The sequence below is a fragment of the Aulostomus chinensis genome, chromosome 5 (assembly GCF_037954235.1).
Source record: "Aulostomus chinensis isolate RoL2024-O1b breed Wild chromosome 5, RoL_Achi_v1.0, whole genome shotgun sequence".
Taxonomy (NCBI): domain Eukaryota; kingdom Metazoa; phylum Chordata; class Actinopteri; order Syngnathiformes; family Aulostomidae; genus Aulostomus; species Aulostomus chinensis.
In genome coordinates this window covers 13,071,121-13,091,151 of record NC_141324.1, presented here as the reverse complement: position 1 = coordinate 13,091,151, position 20,031 = coordinate 13,071,121, and the positions used below count along the sequence as shown (strand labels likewise).

The 20,031-nt window shown below is 42.8% G+C and overlaps 2 protein-coding genes across 2 annotated transcripts in view; one reads left to right on the top strand and one right to left on the bottom strand.

The window, feature by feature from the left end:
- The window catches only part of apoltp (apolipoprotein lipid transfer particle homolog), a 45,768-nt gene extending 31,955 nt beyond the window's left edge, over positions 1-13,813 (top strand). The window contains exons 58-75 of the mRNA XM_086203222.1: positions 260-394; positions 1,548-1,661; positions 2,506-2,622; positions 3,543-3,701; positions 4,104-4,265; positions 5,413-5,575; positions 5,672-5,859; positions 5,936-6,028; positions 6,126-6,330; positions 9,982-10,169; positions 10,294-10,391; positions 10,750-10,934; positions 11,045-11,244; positions 11,315-11,480; positions 11,562-11,671; positions 11,826-11,936; positions 13,253-13,379; positions 13,517-13,813. Of these exons, the coding sequence (XP_086059348.1) occupies positions 260-394; positions 1,548-1,661; positions 2,506-2,622; positions 3,543-3,701; positions 4,104-4,265; positions 5,413-5,575; positions 5,672-5,859; positions 5,936-6,028; positions 6,126-6,330; positions 9,982-10,169; positions 10,294-10,391; positions 10,750-10,934; positions 11,045-11,244; positions 11,315-11,480; positions 11,562-11,671; positions 11,826-11,936; positions 13,253-13,379; positions 13,517-13,527 (2,532 nt within the window). The 3' untranslated portion in view covers positions 13,528-13,813. The remainder of the gene's footprint in view (positions 1-259; positions 395-1,547; positions 1,662-2,505; positions 2,623-3,542; positions 3,702-4,103; positions 4,266-5,412; positions 5,576-5,671; positions 5,860-5,935; positions 6,029-6,125; positions 6,331-9,981; positions 10,170-10,293; positions 10,392-10,749; positions 10,935-11,044; positions 11,245-11,314; positions 11,481-11,561; positions 11,672-11,825; positions 11,937-13,252; positions 13,380-13,516) is intronic.
- LOC147261271 (V-type proton ATPase subunit d 1-like) lies at positions 13,618-19,820 on the bottom strand. The gene is made up of 8 exons (XM_086203223.1): positions 19,651-19,820; positions 17,078-17,249; positions 16,658-16,836; positions 15,560-15,639; positions 15,355-15,432; positions 14,971-15,147; positions 14,793-14,870; positions 13,618-14,074 (listed from the first exon to the last, which is right to left on the bottom strand). Exons 1-8 carry the CDS (start codon positions 19,778-19,780, stop codon positions 13,901-13,903), a joined length of 1,068 nt encoding a protein of 355 aa, XP_086059349.1. The 5' UTR covers positions 19,781-19,820; the 3' UTR covers positions 13,618-13,900.
- Between the last annotated feature and the right edge of the window lie 211 nt (positions 19,821-20,031).

Here is a 20,031-nt window from a genome sequence, read left to right as displayed (position 1 = left end):
TCTGTCTCTGGTTTTGTTTCCTTTTGTGTTCTTGAAATATTAAAATGTTGCGTTCAGTTTCATAGCTCAGGATGATTTCAGAAAAAAAGGGACAGAAATGTCTGGACAAAAAAAAAATCACACGACATTTTATATTACCACATATGAACCTAACCTTAATGGCTGTGAAAGAGTCCAACCAGCTTGATGTTTTTTTTTTCGTCTCTCTGATTGCTCTTCTTGCTTCTTTGGTCATAAATGGTGACTTGGTCATCTCAAGGTCAAAGCTCTGAGTACATGGAGCCAATCGGAGGAGACAAATGAGACCAAGCTAGAGGTGAAACAGCCATTCACCGCAACACTCAGCCAGCTGTCCCTTCACACACTCTCACAGAGGGAACGAAGCATCCAGCAGGTCAGGCACACACACTTTTCTTTTTAAATATGAGACTTCCCACATTATGTTGATGGCTATCTTTTTAGTATCTATTATTTTGTACAAACACATTTGCTATAAGGCAGCATGGTGGTGCAGTGGTCAGCACTGTTGTCTCACAGCAAGAAGGTTCCGGAATTGAGCCCCGGCTCGAGCACGGGATCTTTCTGTGTGAGTCTCCATGTTCTCCCTGTTCCTGTGTGGGTTCTCTCTGGTACTCCAGCTTCCTCCCACAGTCCAAAGACATCAAGAGGGGACGAGGCTGATTGATACTCTAAATTGACTGTAGGTGTGACTGTGAGTGTGAATGGTTGTCTGTCTCTATGTGTTGGCCCTGAGATGGACTGGTGACCTGTCCAGGGTGAACCCTGCCTCCCGCCTGAAAGCTGCTGGGATAGGCTCCAGCCCCCCCCATGACCCTTAACAGGATAAGCGGTAGAAAATGGATGGAAGGATGGACGTTTGCTGTTTTGCATGTATTTCTGTAAACTGCACAATTAGTCATCCATCCATCGTCGTCATCTTCCACTTATTCCTCACTCGTAAGGGTCGGGGGGGGGGGGGCTGGAGCCTATCACAGTGGCTTTTGGGTGAGAGGCGGGGTTCACCCTGGACAGGTCACCAGTCCATTGCAGGGCCAACATACAGAGACGAACAACCATTCACGGTCAATTTAGAGTATCAATCAGCCTAGTTCCCAAATTGCATGTCTTTGGATGGTAGGAGGAAGCCGGAGTACCAGAGAGAACCCACACGGGGAGAACATGCAAACTCCACACAGAAAGATCCCATGCCTGAGCTGGGACTCGAACCCGGAACCTTCTTGCTGTGAGGCCACAGTGCACCACCGTGCAGCCCCAATTAGTCATCTGATTTATATATTTTTGCCAAATGGTTTATTTGAAATTAAGAACATTCTAATGTTCCTGGTTATTTGCCACCCCATTTTTAAAAATTTGATGCATCAAAAATGAAAACGCGCAACAAAGATGTCAAACATGAATAAAATCCGAATTCCCCCTGTGTAGGGCTGCGTAAACACAGGAAACCTGTTACAGCAGTAGAGCTTTTAGTTTTGCAGGAGCAGTGTTTGCCAGGCATGTAATTCTATTTATGTGTTTATCAAACCCAGATCCATATGTCATGGCACAGTGGAATTCCCATCAACGTCACCCTGAGCCTGAACAAGCAGTGGCAACTCAACTCCAGCAGGGGGCAAGCTTGTGCTCTGTTCTCAACCCCTCAGGTAGAGTAGCAGCAGGCTATACACATCTCATGAATATCCACTCTCATGTGGGTTTGGTGTTTGTTGAGTGCCTAATTACTTTCAGGGACACAAACCAGACTTTACAGCAGTCAACTGGGGATAGCATGTGCAATTAGGGACTAAAGCTGTGTAACCCTTTGTTAAAACACAGATTTCTGTATAGGGGTAAGGTTAGGGTTAAGGTTGGGTAGTTCAGAGTAGTCTGATGACAGCCCCTGCATCATCCAAAGACTGAGGAGTGGAAACTTCATGGCAGAGGCAATGAACAGATCCTTCACACATTGTGTGAGTGTCAAAGTTGATTACTGACCTGTCTACCATTTTCGAGGAAGGATGTTCTCTAAGTACTGATGACTTCAAGATGCTTCAGGGCCCAACCATCCTAACAAAACAACGTAAAGTAGCTTTACATAACAAATTCAAGGATGGAAAGAATTCAGAGGACTGTAGTTTGGTTAGGATAAGATTCAGGGTTAAAGGTACACACCTGCAGGTCTCTGGTCATTTGTTACCCCAGGTTATAGTAAGTCATGTTTCATGGGGTCATGTGCTTCAGGAGATAGAAGATACAATGCATGTCAAGTGCTCTTTGGTATTGGGTGTCACCCTTGCCTGATGAAGGCCAATGGGTGTGATCAAGCCCCTGGATGTGTTCCATAGCCCTTCACCAAAGTCATGAAGAAAGGAGTTTGTAAGCATTTAAAACAATCAAGCTCAGCACATGAGTAGGTGAACACGAGAGTGATAGAAAGAAAGACCGATTAAGTGTGTGTGTGTGTGTGTGTGTGTGTGTGTGTGTGTGCGCGCGCGCGCGTGTGTGTAGATGTTAGCATCTTCTGTCAAAGGTTGCGTGTCTTTGGCCCAGGAGGGAGACTTGTATTCACAAAACACAGAGCTTCGATGGGACAACAAGAGTATAAAGCAAGGCATCAAGTACCAGGTATACCACACACACACACACACACACACACACACACACACACAGATAGCAACATGTGTGCATTTTTAAATGAATTCTACGTATATATTCATGGGGGTTTAACTACATTTCTTTTTAATGTTAAATTTCCTAGAAATTTTTCTTCATTTATAATTGATCATTTTCCTACTCCTGCCAGCAGCAGAAAGACGTCTTTTAACCTGCCTTTGTAATAAACTTTATTCAAAATCTGGGGTGTGCTATTTTATTTACATTCTTCATGAATGAAAAAAGCGCATTCCTTTGATTTTTTTTAAAGAAAATTATTTATTAATTTAATATTGGTTTATTTATTTATTCAATTTTTCACATTATTTTTATTTCAATCGATTTTGTTCCAGTCTTCTTTAGGTATAGCCACCTCAGGACAAAGGTTCAGAGACCTTAGGAAGCTGGAGAACTGGGTTAAAAATAACAGAGTACATGTGACACATTCTGTACTGTAATTTTAATTCAATTTTAATTCAGTTTTAACTGGTCTTTAACAAAGTTAGTATTTTACATATCAATTTAGACACATACGTATAGCCCCAAGAGCCAGTGCCCCTCGGACTCCTCCATTAGGAGGACTGAGTCTTTCCCCTGATCTAACCAGGAACTCAGAAATTATGGTTTGCTGCATTAGGATAAGTCTTTGGTCCCCATGAGGACCAAGTTCTGATAAGGTTAATGTTTTGACCAGTAAAGTTCTCTAGTAGGGAATAAAAACCTTCATGCACTCACTCTTGCACCAATGTACTGTTGTTTTCAGTTGCCAGGAATCAAGAAAACATGTCATTCCTGCATATTAAACTCTCCTCATGTGTTTTTGGTTGCTCTACATGTGGTAGCAGATGCCTGGAGCCAAAATAATCCCAGTCTTGTATTGTTGTTATTCATAGAAAGGTGCTCGGGGAATGTACGGTCTCCAAATTCATGTGGGACTTGACAAAGTGTATCCAGCACCTTGTCCTTCACACTCCCTCTTGGCTAAAGTCAAAACCAATCTCAAAGATCGCTTTGATCACACAGTGTTGCTGGGCCTCTGCCCCCCTCGGCCTGTGAGTACCGCCTCTGCCCACAAATCACTCTTGGTCTTTTAACCTGCCACACATTATGCTGATTCATTTCTTTGTTGGGATTTATGGATATTCTAATGAGATGTGTCTGTCCATGGTTTGACTGCATGTTAAAAGAGTCTAAATCCTTGTGTGCCTGGCAGGGAAAGACAAGCAAACAATGAATAGAAAGTTGAAAAGATCAGCATGTGGCCGAGTCCACACAACATCTTATTCAGAAATATTAGCTGGAAATTAACTGACTGTCCTAAAAGTATTCAACAAACACAGTGACGTGTGGACTACTTTTTTTGAATCGCTGATTTTTATGAATTGACTGATGGATTATGAACCAATCATGATGATCAAAAATGTCCATGTAACACTCTTTTCCTTGTCTCTTAGCCTCTTTCGTGGTCAGGGTCCTATAGACTCAACTCAGAAGAGGAACTGTTTTACACTCAGTCTCATCTGTCAGTTACGGGACGGCCACACCAGTGCAGTCTCTCCCTCATCCTAACCAACTCTTCTACTGCCCAGAGATCGAACATATCTCTCTTTGCTGAGGTAAAAAATCCATCCATCCATCCATCCATTTTTTACCGCTTATCCTGTTAAGGGTCGCGGGTCGGGACTCAAACCCGGAACATTGTTGCTGTGAGGCGACAGTGCTAACCACTGCTTCATTGTGCCTTCATCTGGAAAAATCCATACATCAATTATTCGTCCCAGTCAAACCCAGAACCTTCTTTTTGAGAGCTGACAGTGCTAGCGAGTGCACCCCAGTGCTACCTGTCAAAAAGATGTCTGTCTCCCAAAATACCAACAAGAGACCCTCTGTAGCTTCAGTGAAACAGACATTGTGTCCTCATAGAATGATCAGGGAGACTTCCAGCAACCTTCAGGATTCACATGATGGGCAAAGTTAACCTGTGTATTTGTATTGTAAATTAATAGAGAACACAAGCCTTACCGAACAAGAAAAGCTACTGATGAGGATTGGCTTTGACATTGGATTGACATTGGTTTGATATGTAGGCTATAATGTTGGCAGAAAAAACTAAATGTCCTAATCTCTAATGCCACTGAATATTATGCTATAGCTGAAGTTTACTTTTTTTGTGGTTGTGAGTTGTGTTGATAACTTTCCAAAAGAATTGCTGGGATACTGACACAATATTATATTTCAATTTGTTTTGACATCGATATTCTTTGTTGGATTTTAAAATCTACTTAATTCTGAAACAAATGCCTGGCATTTGGTTCGAGCAGGGAGGACTCAGTATCGTGATGCAGGATCAGTCTTCTTTAATCTCTCCATTCCATTTCCAGCTAAAACCTCAACCCAAAACTGACTAACCCACTGAAAGATAACGTTGCAGAGCTAGTTCAACTCGCGCTGTTGATTTAAAGTATCAATCTCTGATTGAGGTCATAGCATATTGTGCAGGGTCTTCATTGTCATAAATCATTATATACTGGAATAACAACCTTACCCTGATTCTGTATCTGTGAGTATTATTTTGGACTTTTGGACTTTTAGAGTGACAGACATTTTTGGGCTGCCCCACATGCCTTCTTTACTAGCAGCTTCATGGAAATGACAAGGTTTCAGGAGATTACTGCTGTGACTAAAAAATTGTCCATAAAACAACAATGGTTAGTGTCTATGGAGTCAGAGAGGGTTTTACTAATTATCAACATTGTAAATCAGTCTAGAATGGGAAACTGGAGTGTGGAGTTGGGTGCCAGTGCCATCGCATGGCCCCAGGGGTCTGGTGTCCAGCTACAGGCTAGATTGGACCACAGAGAGAAGATGTGGCTCAATGGCACAGTGGAGGGACAATGTCTTCACTCTTCTGCTGGTTATAGTAATGGTAAATACAGAAATGTCTTTGCAAAACTAACAAAAATGCACAATATTATTAAGGCTATGATTTGCATAAGGAGAAATTCAATCTGCTCATGTGCAGGACCAGGCCTGGATGAGGTTGTCACTGCTGTGGCGTGTGTTGGAACAAATCGCAGTTTGGTGCTGGATGTACAGAAGAGTGACAGCGGCAGAAAACCTGAAACTCTTGGAGGTTTGTTTCTGGGAGCAGCCAATCAGCGGTTGGTGCTGAGAGCAAGAGGCTGTTTGGAGAGTCTTACTACAGTGGAGGTATCACCATTAAGACAATGTTGCCACATTTTGGCCACCAGTCAGTCTGAAATACTGAATGTTGTGATTTTCAAAGGCACGAGTTCACTTTTTGAGCTCTCGTATAGAGAAGAAGCTGTTGGAGAGAATCAAGACAATACAGCACTCTCTGATTGAATTCAGAAGACGGGTAACCACACACTAGTATGCTGTAGTGGATTAGATGTAGTCAGTGCTTTAATTTGGGTTTCATGCTGTAACATGGCTTCTCTTCACATTTTCTCCAGTTCAGAGACAGCGAGCTGCTCCAGGAGCTGAGTGCCATACCTCTCCAAGTTTCACAGGGAGCAGAGGCTCTGTGTGGCCACTCGGACAGAAGTTTGTTGGCACTATGGCAGAACAGCCTCCTCCGTCATATTGTAACCAACAGCCTGCCTCGCTGCCTCAGCCAGTTGGAGCGTGCCTCGCTGCTGGGACAACAAGAACTTAGGCGTGAGTCTGGAGAGGACATGGCTATCATGCATGTCTTTAGCTCAGGAAGACATTTCTCCCTCCTCCATTGCTTTTTGTGACTCCAGAATACAGAAAGAGACAGCTAATATCTTTAATGTGGAGCTAATGGTGCACCATGGTCACAACTACAAAAACAGCACAACTGTCCAGAAATTGTTACAAATTTCAAAATACTTCATAATTAATCAAAGATTAAGTAAATGTTTATGTTTTAGCCTGCCTTCAAAAGAGGACACTCTATGAGGAGATGTTAGTTCATGAAGTAAGAAATTTGGGTAGCTGACAGGGTCTCACCCCTATTCGTTAAAGACCAACATTTGGTCAACTCCCCCTGACGTCCACAGCCAACGTTGAGGGTATCCCCTGTGCGTCCACAGCCAATGTTGAGGGTATCCCCTGTGCATCACCAGCGAACGTTGAGGGTACCCCCTATGCGTCACCAGCCAACGTTGAGGGTACCCCCTGTGCATCACCAGCCAATGTTGAGGGTACCCCCTGTGCGTCACCTGCACAACATTGAGGGTACCCCCTGTGCGTCACCAGCCAACGTTGAGGGTACCCCCTGTGCGTCACCAGCCAATGTTGAGGGTACCCCCTGTGCGTCACCTGCACAACATTGAGGGTACCCCCTGTGCGTCACCAGCCAACGTTGAGGGTACCCCCTGTGCGTCACCTGCACAACATTGAGGGTACCCCCTGTGCGTCACCAGCCAACGTTGAGGGTATCCCCTTTGCGTCACCAGCCAATGTTGAGGGTACCCCCTGTGCGTCACCAGCCAATGTTGAGGGTACCCCCTGTGCGTCACCAGCCAACATTGAGGGTACCACCTGTGCATCACCAGCCAATATTGAGGGTACCCCCTGTGTGTCGCATGGTTGTGTCTCTAACGTTCTCATTCATTTCAACCAGCAATGCAGGACTCTGTCCTACAATTTTGTGTTCTGTCCGGTCCAATTTGTTCACTTATCTAATATTGTTTGTGTAGTGAGGTTTAGGGTTAGGGAATAGGGGCTAGACGGTGTTGCCTGGATGGCTAATCCCCTTTTGTCAAAATCCAAAGACGAGGGATTTGCGTTCAAATCTGGATACCCTCAACGTGAGCTGTGATCGTTAGAAGGAGTTGACCAAACGTCTGTCTTTGATGAATAGGGGCGGGACCGCGCTGTCAGTGCAGGGTAAACACAAGTATCAAATGAAAGCAATGCTCCACCCCAAAAAGTGTTCTTTTTTAAGGACTCACAAATATGTGTCTTAAGCTCCTGAAGACATTTTTTTCACAACTGCAGCACTTCCTTGTGACTCCAGAATGCAAGAAAGCCCCAGCTACCTAGCTAATGGCAACTGACTGCTAAAAACTGCATAACTGTCCAAAAACATCAGTTTAAAAGAAACTCTTAAGCAGTAGTATGGATATGTAATATGCAAAACTGAAGTAAAAAATTTGGGAAGCCATTTTGACATGTCATATACATGGCTTATGATAGTATATTAATGGCTGTTTTAATGACATGAAAACTGGTTTTATCCAGGGTTTTCTGCTGTTGTAAGATTAGCACATATGGAGCCTCTCAACCCTCTCAGCACCATGCTGCATACACTTCCAGATAGCCACTGTGGGAGACCAGGAGCGCTGAGGATTTACTGAAATTGATGGAAACTACACTGTTTAGCGTGAGAACCACAAAACCTTGAATTGCATTCGATACATTTAAACTGGTTAAAAACAATCTGACAGAAACCAGCTGTTCAAACATCAGCCTCTCCGCCAATTTCTTGTGTGTAAAACAACCACGGCGCAACTGTAGCGAACTACCACTGTCATTAAGAGAGTGCTCAATGAAGTTGACCAGCTGCAATAAAATGTAGGGCTTCTCCAGGGATTTTTAGGTATGATTATCAGTCTTTTGAGGTACTTTGAGTTTGATATCAGTTTGGATTCTAAAGATCCATTATATTGAGTGTTTTCTCAATTGTGTTTCCTCTAAATTGATCACCAGCTGTCAGGTTTGTTCAATTATGAAGACTCACTACAAAGTACACGTAGCTCATGCTAAGTATTTTATTGTTATATAATGAACGCATGAAGCAAACAATGTTTGATTCAAAAAGTTATAAAAGTGTACATGCTTTTAATTTTGCTTTTAAAACTTTTTCATGGCAAGTCAGAGTTTTAAAAAAAGTAATCAGAAAAAGAGAAATCAGCTGATCTCATCAACACTTTTGTGACTGACGCATATCTTATTGTCTACCATTACTGAAAATATCACATTCATCCCAAAACCTCATTATTTTATATCTTTGTGGCAATATTGCGCATCCCTAGTCATCAGATGCCAAAATGTGACTAAATCAGACTCAACTTCATCACTGCTCTCAATCACCATTTGCAGAATAATCCATGTCATCTTTATCCAGCCATATTTCCAGGAATTTACAAACAGTTTGATATGAGCCCAAAAGTTAAGTACATTATCTTGAAATACAGTGAGATTTCATCATCTTTATTCAAGAGCATGGCCTTTCCTTCCCGTGGTGCTTCAGAACTTTCTGTTTGCGTGCACATTTGTTCTGCTCCTGCTCCTAAACCTGTACTCAAATTCTGTCGTGTGTTTAGATTTCCTGTGCTTGAACGGTAACTATGAGGTTTCTGCACGTGTTCTCAGATTGTTTTAAATGCAATAACTCTGTCAAATTTAACAAAACCCATACAATGCCAGGTATGCTGCTGACTGCCTTCCAGGGATTTATTGTATTATATGTCCCTTTCTTGAGGGCTACAGCTCTTGCAAATAAGAACTGAGGACACACACACACACACACACACACACACACACACACACACACACACACACACATACATATCCACACGCTAGTAATAAATGTTGTATGGAAATATTCGATAGCTCTGTGAAGACTTCCCATGCACCTGAGGCATCTGATTCTCATTCAGGGACTGAGGAGGAATACACTGCGGACCGAGTTCTGGACAAGCAACAGTATTGTGAATTCAAGCCCAGTGTGGGATTGTGCTTGATACAGAATGCGGGTTACATTGATGCTGTAACCTGGATAGGGTGTGAAGTTTTGAGGTGTTGGCATGTGAAAACCACAGTTCTAGTGGTGTTCAGTGAGTAAAACCCCTCAAAACTAAATGTGACAAACAGGGAAACTAAGCCCCCATGGGTTTTGGCCTTCATGCTTACAAACCTGCATCCCATTCCTAAGGTCATGAGTCAGAGTCAGTGGGGGAAAGTGCATTTGTTACATAACCCAACGTACACAAGGATACAGTTTTGATCATGGGTTTTTAGTGAAAGAGCTCATGCTGTCAAATTAGAGGAGGCTTGTTACAAAAGGTAGGGAGTTATAAAAAAGCAGAGTGAATCCATGCCTGATGTATGGAATGTGCTCCATAACTATGCTTGACAGTGTTGCCATGCCCCATCTTTCCTCACAAGCAAACATTGAATTTCTTCAACACACTCAATCATGAACCAATCCTCTTCCCTTACTTCATAATTTGAAACATTGCAAGAATCTGTTTCGCATAAATTTAGCTGTTTTTCCTTAAACATCACATCATTTATTTTCAGTCATAGATCAAACTTGATGCTCTGCTCTGTCCTCAGGGCCCCTGGCGACTCTGGCAGGTGTGTACCAGGATGTGAAGGGCCAGAAGCTGGAGGCTTTGTGGAGAGAGGCTGTTTTGTTGTTGATGGATCGGCTGCTGGAAGTCCTGTCTGCCCTGTTGGAAAAACCTCAGCTGAGGCCACTGGCTCAGGCCAGTGTGGCCACGCTCAGCATTGCCCTGGATGTGGTGAGAGACCTGCAGTCAGTCTCGATGCTTTGTACTTGCATCAGCAGATCATTCAGATCATTATGTAGCTTCTTTACACACACCTGATAGCTGGCATTTATGGTTTGTGTCCTGTATGAGTTAGGCAGGACAGCACACATACCACTGGGTCGAAAACAGGCTGGCAGTGGCTCTGTCAGGAGTCAGGAAACGACTGGCCTCTGTCTACAAATTCTCCCCCAGGTACTTCACATGTCTCAGAGCTATGTAAAGAGGCACTATGTCTGTTCTAGGATTAAAGGTGGCAAAGAGGATATATTCCTCATCATATCATAATACTGGCCCCACACGTTAAGAACTCATGTCAGCATAGAGCTGGGTAGATTTTAGGCTGCATGGTGCTTGTTGGAACTGTTGTTCAGTGATTTTGTTTCAATTTGAAACAGGTCTAAAAACTTCCCGATTATAAAATTAAAATCGTTGATACACACACACAACATAGTATTGTGAAGAATATTTGTCTGTTGCAAGAGGAGAAAAGAGCTCTGAAGAAGGAACTTATGCAATATGTGTTGAACAGAGCGGTTTTGTTGTTTTCTAGTGAGTGTTCAGTGACAGTGTCGGTGCCACTGCCTCTGCTCCCCTGGTCCCGAGTAGCTGAGGCTGGTCTGATTGAGATCCTTTTGGAAGAGTGGATCCTGAGGCCCCTGTGGACCTTTACCTCCATTAGACCCACTGCTGAACTTTATCGTCTCAAGAGGAAGATCATGGACAGCCCCTTCACACGTAAGAAAATTGTCTAAAGCTTTAATGAACGGGTTCATTCACTTTTGTGAACAACATACAGTGGATTTTATTCTAAGAAAGGCTGCCTGTGTTTTGTCTGTCTCCCTCAGATGAGGCTCTGTTGGTGGCGGACCAGTTTATTGTGACGTTTGATGGCCATCTATTTGAGCTGCCCAGCTCTTGTCCTCTTCTTCTTGCTCAAGACATCAGTGCTGATGCCTCATTTACACTTCTGCTCAGTCCAGATCCACAGAATTTGCTCCTGTTGGGAATGAATGATAGCAATATCAGCATTCAGCGCAATGGACAGGTAATTGTTGTTGTTTAGGATAAACTGTGGCTCAGTAAACATCCAAAAAGAACATATTTGTTCTCCCCAGGTAAAGGCCAACTGCAATGCTGTAACACAGACGTTTCACAGTGATGGAGGAGTCACTATCAGAAGAGGATCAAACACTCTGCAGGTGTCCAATCAGAATGGAGCGTCAGTGTCATGTGACATGACACTTGAGGTGTGCAGCTTGACTCTTGATGGCTGGCTGCACGGTAGGAAAACCAAAGAGTAATTTGTGATGCAGAGACATAAATCCTCATGTTTTATTAATGTTATCTTCAAACTTCTCTCAGGAGTATCCACTGGTCTGTTGGGCACCAATGACAATGAAGCAGGGAATGATTTTCCTTTGCCTGATGGATCCCAGGCTGATTACTTGGTGGATTTTGTCTCCAGATGGCAGGTAAGACACAAGTGTATCTGTAGTGAGTGGATACGCAAGAAAACTCATTTGTAAGCTTTGGTGTCTATCAGTGTCATTGTCATCATGATGGTGCATGACAGTTGAAATGACAATATCCATCTCTCACATGGCCTCCATTATCTCTTGTCGTCAGATGACCTCAGAGTGTGTGAGACCTCCAGCTTCAAGGGAGCGTGTTTCCAAAGTGACATGTGACTCTCTATTCTCCTCTCCTGATTCCCCGCTGGGTTCCTGTTTTAGGGTGGTGAGTATGAAGGTAGAGCTTACCTGCATGAAGAGTTTTGAGCCCAGTATGATTTTAGAGTCAGTCAGTAAGTCCCTGTCCGATGAGCTGATCCCTGTAAGCCACCAAGACTCCTAATAGAACTCTAATGGATTTGTGTCAAAGTCCAGGCATTCATCAGTTTATAAATGAAATCAGATGGTTTAGAGCCAAGACGGGGAAATAAACAGTCATTTGCTGTATCTGTCTCATGGGGGTTCCTCCATGTTACCCTAAACGGGACACATAGCAGGTTCGGGTGTGAGGCGGGGTTCATCCTGTACGGGTCGCCAGTCCATCGCAGGGCCAACACATATAGACAGACAAGCATTCACATTCACAGTTATGCCTACGGTCACTTTAGAGTATCAATCAGCCTAGAAAAAGAATAATTTGCCTTTGAAATTTTTGTTCCTTCGATCACTTCTTCGCGGCTCCAGAGAACTAAAAAAAAAACAGCCTTTAACTCGAAGCTAATTGTGGCCAACTACTAACAATAGCAAAATAATCTCAAATGTCAGCGTGTCATCCTTATCCTCTTTGTTCAACAGAATACTCAGTAATCTACCAACAAAACTGATTTGAGCTAAAAATAAATAAATGAATAAATAAATAAACGCTTCTGGTTTTGCATGACCGTAAAAAACTGAGACCAGCTAGTTGACACTTGTTTGTCCGTCACCAAGAAGTCATGCAGGGGACAAAAAAGTTTTCCTAAGTTCAAAACAACTCATGGTGAATTTTATTTAAAGTCTACTTCCACCTTTTGGGTGAAATATCATTTCAGTTGCACTTTCCTTTAACTTTGTATGAAACATTTCATAGTCAGATTTCCTTTAGTTTATTTGCTCCAGACAAGTTCAACTAGATGGACAATCCTTGTGCTAAAATGTAAGGGAAGGTTCTTTACACTACAGCAGCCTCTCTGTCCCACCCATATCAACACAAGTTTAAGAGATTTAAATGGCAACATATATACTTCAGATGGAAATTGTAAAATTTACTTTCATCCATTCACATGCTGTTCACACGACTGTTTTGTATTATTAGTGCAGCTTGTGGTGTGTGTTCTTCTGTTTTATCTGTTTAATTTCACGTATTAAAACAGAAGCGCTCATTTTATATATTATACGTTTGTTAAAGCTAAGAGCTGGTTTGTATCTCAGGATGTGATGTGAAGGAGAAATCAGCTAATTAAAAACATGTTGTTTTTTTTTTGTCTTCTAATAATGATTAGAATGTCACTGCTTCCAAGGCTGTTGGACTGCAATGAATGAGCTGTGTGTGTCTGCCATTAGGTGGATCCAGGTCAGTTCCTGCTGGTGTGTGAGTTGAGCTCCCCCAGGGCCCCTTGCCGCTTAGCGTCTGCCTTTGTTCATCTCTGTCAGCAGAACTACATACCACTGGAAGTCCCTGTCCAGTGCAGTAAGTTATATAACTAAGACGTGTGTGATTAGGATCATCCTCTGTCTGAGCTCCAACAGCATGCTGTCACGACAAGGCTTCTGTTTAAATGATTAAAAACAACAACAACAACAACAGCGTTTTTCTCTTTGTTTCAGTGAAACGATGAAAGCAGGATGAAGTTCCGAAGATGAGAGACGTAGGACTTCTGTTAGCTGCTACTTTCACCCTTTTATACCACTGATTGTACGACATTATTTTTATGCTTCCATTTTATATTCCACTGTGTTTTCCGTTGTATCGAGCCATGATATTGTATACCTCTTGTAAAGTCCTGTGTGCCAGTAATGTGAAGTGATTAACATGAGCAAGTTGTTCATTATCAATCATAAACTTTATTTTTATTTTCTGCAGTGCAAACACTGACTAACTGACAGGAATTAACTCCCACAGCCACCGTGTATTTTTTTTTAAAATAAACTGTGTTTAGTTACTCTTATTAAATTCTTTGTCATCATTGTGTGTTTCTGTTAATAGTTTGATTAATTTGTTCCCTGGAAGATTGGGATGTAGTTGTGTATTTTGGACTTTTGCCTCTGAGTGACACACTCAGCGATCCAGATGATGTTGCGACTCTCCTGCTCCTTCAGTTTGATGTAGGCGTAAAACACTCCAAAGTGGAACTGCTGCAGGAAGGCCAGTGTGTTCAGCTTCGCCTGGGGAATCATCAGAGATAAAAACCAGGTTTATAATGAGCAGTTTTAGTATAATGGGGAATGTGCTGTGTAATCTCCAGTGTACATGATAAATCCCATGTTTTTCTTTTTGCCTACTGTGCTGGTATAAACTGAATATACTTCACCAAGACACACAACCTCTACAGGCTCTTGTGATTTCACGCATCGACAACAGCAACCCTCTGCTAGCAGGCCTCCCTGCGTGTACATTTAAACCTCTGAATATGATCCAGAATGCAGCGGCACGTCTGGTCTTTAACTTGCCCAAAACTGCACATCACCCCGCTGTTAGTCTCTTCACTGGCTTCCAGTGGCAACTTCAATCAAATTCAAAGCTCTTCTCCTGGCTTACAAAACAGTGACAAGAATGGCTCCTGCCCACCTGGGACCCCTCATTCAGGTCCGCACTCCCTCTCACCCCGCGACACTCTGCCTGTGAGAGACGGCTGGTGCTCCCAGCATGGCTCTACATCTCTAGTTAGGCTCTTCTCCTCTTTTGTTCCCAAATGGTGGAATGGACTACCCAACTTCATACGATCCACAGAGTCCCTCTCTACTTTTAAGAGACATTTGAAGACTCAGCTGTTCACTTAGATCTGACCCTTTGTCGTATTACTAAGGCTAAATCCTTGCTTGTGCTGTGTGTTGCTTTGGACAAAAGCATCTGCCAGATGAAACTGTAGAATTGTAGAATTACCTCTTGTTCAAAGAATCGGTCCTCCAGAGTCTTAAAATCTGATCCTGGTACAGGGTTATCAAAGATTTTTTTGTAGTCCTGCAGGGAGGTTCAGGTCAGCTGTTTGCCTCGACTACAGTTATGTGCAGTAATAAGACAACATGAATTGTAATAGTGTCCTTGATAAGTTTTGGCTAACCTGATAGCAGTCAGCCACAGCTTTGACCTGCTCATGGTCCTCAGATTTTGACAGCAGCTGCAGCCCTTCTGGATAAAGTTTACCACAGGATGGATAAAGTGAACTCCTGTCTGCACTACTGAGATCCGTCCCAAAGGAGTTCACCGTGATGATGAAAGCTCTCCTGTCTGCCTCAAACTGACACGCACAAACACACACACACACACACACACACACACACACACACACACACACACACAAACACACACACACGAACACACACACACACAAACACACAAACACACTCGAACACACACACACACATACATACACACACACACACACACAACTTTTACAGTAAATCCATCTGAAAATTTATTGTACTGGTGTGAAGGATCACAGTACCTCCAAGACAGGACACATTATATCTTTGGTGGCACCACCAATGTTCTTGCAGAAGGTGTGAAAAGACTCTAAATATGCCTTTAAAGTGAAAAATAATCAAATTAAACATGTATAATATACATTTTGAGATGCAATGAAATCTGGAGTAAAGAAAAGTACATATTTAATGGAATGATCATGGTTAATTCTGGTAGTCATAGGTCACCTTATAAAGTTTGTTCCTCAGGATCTCAGCTTCCATTTCATCCAAGTTGGAATCCGACACAGCATCCTGGAAAAATGGAGCTACGACACACACACACACACACACACACACACACACACACACACACACACACACACACACACACACACACACACACACACACACACACACATCACTTTGCTCAGTAGCTGAAATTATTCGTATCACTTTGACATGAAAGGGAAAATGTACATATAATGTTTTTTATGTGAACTTTCTCTTGGTGTACTCAATTTTTTTTTTATTTCTCACAGTTTTTTGTTGCAGATTAAAACGCTTTTGCAACTACTTGATGTAACCACTAAAATTTCCCCAGAGGATGAATCCTATTGATTTGAATAAACCAACAAATGTATGATTATTTATATCCAACACCCCAGGATTTAGTCTCTTTTTCATTTTCAAACACTTCCAGCCCGAACCAGCTCTCACTGAGGCCACCAAAGGCTTAACACAACTTTTTCACATGTGTAATCCATTTCTTCTGCTTCTCATCTTTATAACCAAACAACATCTGAAACGCATTTTCAGCGAGACTCACAGTTTGGTGGTTTGGCATGCTAACACACCAATACCTTCTTCCATGTTCGTATTGTAACTGAGAAAACTTTTGATGGCCTATAATTAGCTTTTAATTCAAGGCGCTCATTGTGAACAAACTGTTGTTCCTAAATAAGTCACTCCCCGAGTTTCTAATGTTTTTTTTTTTTTTTAAACTTTTATCCTTTTTACTGGGTCATACAAGCTTCTGTAATTCAGAGGAGAGCTCCCTCCCAACGCTTTTACAAAACACCGTGTTACACTATGATCCATTTCAATATATTTCCTCTGGTGACTGCAGAAAACTGTAATGTAGTGCGTGAACCACCTGACTTTGCATTGAATTCTGTTTGTTTTCCAAACCTGGGTACCTGCTAAACTTGGCGAAGGACACCACATGTTTAGTTATGATCATTATTCATTTTACTATGAAAAGCAATTTATCTGTCTGTATATGCAGCAGGTAGTTGCGGAAGCTGGGTCTGGGAGAATTAAATACAGATTAATTGTTAAGTCTACCTAGTGGTGTGTCCACAAGAATGGCAGAGTAGAGTTCAGTGGGGGTGTGGGCAATGCCCACTGCAGCCATCTGGTCAAAAGCTCCAAGTGGGTGACATCGTGGGAGGAGCTCTGCCACCTCTCTCTGCTTCAAGGCTCCGGTGATGAGCATCACCACATTGTCAATCATGTAACTATAGCTTTGGAAACAGAAGGAACATAGAAATTGATTTGTGGTCATGGTATCACCATCAGCATTTCTCCATGAACTAAAACCGGATGTACATGTGGTAGGTTTACAGGAGAGTAGAGTTGTTTTCTCTATCATCACAACTGTTATGATCTTCAACAGATACTTCAGTTTTCAGAGGTGTGCACATTTGCTCATTTTTGGCTTTGGTGTTTAACATTTGTAACAAAGCAAATTCACGTCGTACATACGTTATATAGTCAAGGAAGGTGGAGAGTGGTGGCAGGGCATTGGAGCGCAGGCACCTGAATTCAGTCACCAGATTCTCTCTCAGTTTGCTGTCCACCAGAGACACGGTCAGGTCGTCTTCACCTGAGGACAGCAGTCTGCCATAGTCTGTACTCTGAAGGTGTAGCTTCATGTCTGAGAATGTGACAGAAACAACACATCTGCTGTTCTCAAACGTTCTTCTTTCTCCGCTCACGTCTCTGCATGCTGCTCATTTTCCCCTGATACTTCCTTTTATGTTGCAATTAAAATAGAACAGGAAGTGGTGAATCATAAGGCATGATGTGTCTATACATCATTGCTTTTTTTGACCAACTTGTTTCACATATTACATTGTAGATTATAAGACATAAGCAAATAAGATTTATATCCAAAAACAAAGGTTTTTTTGCCTTTTCTTTTGGAATTTTCTTGGAGTATTGCCAAGATGGCATCATAGTGGGAGTAATAAACAGCTTCAAAAATGTGCAGTATCTTTCCCTTTTATTCCATCCATCATCGTCTTCCGCTTATTCCTACATTAAGGGTCGCGGGGGGGCTGGAGCCTATCCCAGCATCTACGGGTGAGAGGCGGGGTTCACCCTGGACAGGTCACCAGTCCATCTCAGGGCCAACACATAGAGACAGACAACCATTCACACTCACAGTCACACCTACGGTCAATTTAGAGTGTCAATCAGCCTCGTCCCCAATTGCATGTCTTTGGACTGTGGAGGAAGCTGGAGTACCAGAGAGAACCCACACAGGAACAGGGAGAACATGGAGACTCACACAGAAAGATCCTGTGATGGAGCCGGGACTGGAACCTGGAACCTTCTTGCTGTGAGGCCACAGTGCTGACCACTGCACCACCGTGCAGCCCTTTCCCTTTTATTGTGTTGTAAAATTCATTTTAAATTGGTACGCTTTTCACATTTTTCAACCAAAGATGTATTAGATCAACCAATAACCTAACTTGGAAAGTGAAACACTTTCTTCATTTGCTTGTTGTTCAAATATACTGCATTAAAATACATAAACTGAAACCTGTCATACGGACTTTGAATGTAGAGGCTACTAGAGCAGTTATAGTTTCTTGGCTTCGTTTATGGGACTTTCATACCTTGATCTGGGCAGTTTTCCACACTCGTCACAAATAATTCAAGCTCTGTTAGACTCGATGAACTTCCATCTTCGAGTCTCTCCGCTGCTGTTTTGTAGAGTCTAAGCCTTATCTGAGCCATTCAAAGATAGACCTGTCCTGTTTCATCTCAGAATCGTACTCCTCATGCTTCCTTGAGTCCTTTAATTCTTGTTTAGCAGCCATTATGTTACTGACACACGCCTCACTGAACCCTGGTGTCAGTCTCACCACGATCAAGGCTTGATTGTATAATTGCTGCTGAGATACCTGTAGTTGTCCTCCTGTATGTTTTCTTGTCTCTGCAGAGAGTTTTCCAAAAGTTGAGTGCCTTGTTCACCTTCTTTACATAGTTAAAGCTAAAAGCTAAAAGAATGACTATACCACCGTGTGTGTGCGTGTGTGTGTGTGTGTGTGTGTGTGTGTGTGTGTGTGTGTGTGTGTGTGTGTGTGTGTGTGTGTGGGCGCATGCTCTCCGACCAAAGCCACTCTAGCTCAGCTAAAACTCAAATGAAAAGCTAAAACTTCAGCCATTCCACAGTTATTGAAGCCTCAGTGCTCCAGGGAATATTCACATCCTTTTCTTAATTGATGCTTTGTGACAATTTTATCATGGGCATCAACAACATATTCCATCCATCCATCCATCCATTTTCTACCGCTTATCCTGTTTAGGGTCGCAGGGGGGCTGGAGCCTATCCCAGCAGCCTTCGAGCGAGAGGCGGGGTTCACCCTGGACAGGTCACCAGTCCATCACAGGGCCAACACATAGAGACAGACAACCATTCACACTCACAGTCACACCTACAGTCAATTTAGAGTATCAATCAGCCTCGTCCCCTCTTGATGTCTTTGGACTGTGGGAGGAAGCTGGAGTACCAGAGAGAACCCACACAGGAACAGGGAGAACATGGAGACTCCACACACGGGACTCAAACCTGGAACCTTCTTGCTGTGAGGCGACAGTGCTGACCCCTGCACCACCGTGCCGTCTATCTACAGTATATTCCTTTTCCTTTTAGTTTATGTCCTGTCATGCAGGGTGAACATAGCTTTGTCCGTCCCATTCTTGAGAGATGGAACCAAATAAATAAAGGGATGTAAAAACATTCAGAATACTCTGTTTCTGTCTCAGATTGGAATGTGTAAGAATCTCTGGTGAGACTATTTGTGTTGTTGCCTTGATAAATACTATCCATGTGAAGAAACTGGTTAGATATGATCCCAGTCTCATTATGACAGTCTCACACACTCACTCACAAACAACCCCCCCAAACACACACACACACACACACAGAGTCAAATAAAATTTACAAATGATGAAAAATAGTTGCTCTGAAGGTCAAAGACATTTCTGCAAAAGCAAAACCTCTAAATGCTCCAAACAGTGTACTGAGTGCGTTGTTATAGTCTTACCCTCGAGTGTGTCACACTGGGCCAGATTGTTATAGTCAGTTTGAGTGAGAATCCCAGCCTTCAGTCCACGGATCAAGCCCTCCAGATAGCCATGATCAACATTGAAGCTGAGCTCTGAACACGCAGCCATGATGCCAGTTGTGTGGTCAACCCGCTCGGCTGCAGCGATGTTCCCCTGTGCAAATGTGTTTCTTTTTTTCCAACAATAACTTCTCTTTTACTATGACGAATGTTCACACTGTTTTTTTGCCCTTGTGCCCTGACACCAAGAATTTCTCAGCTCTCAGTCAGCTCTCAATCATATCCAGCCAGGGAAGCTAGAGAAATGACTCATATTTTTTTGTTCGGGGGATCATATTAATACTCGACTGTGTTCCAAGA

Excerpts from the sequence above, each read along its gene's own strand:
- LOC147261271 (XM_086203223.1), bottom strand. The coding sequence starts at position 19,780 with ATGGCTGCGTGTTCAGAGCTCAGCTTCAATGTTGATCATGGCTATCTG. Across the intron at positions 15,640-16,657 it reads TCTTGTGGACACACCACTAG|CTCCATTTTTCCAGGATGCT; the intron begins GTAGACTTAACA and ends TGTGTGTCGTAG. Across the intron at positions 15,433-15,559 it reads TGAGGAACAAACTTTATAAG|GCATATTTAGAGTCTTTTCA; the intron begins GTGACCTATGAC and ends TTCACTTTAAAG.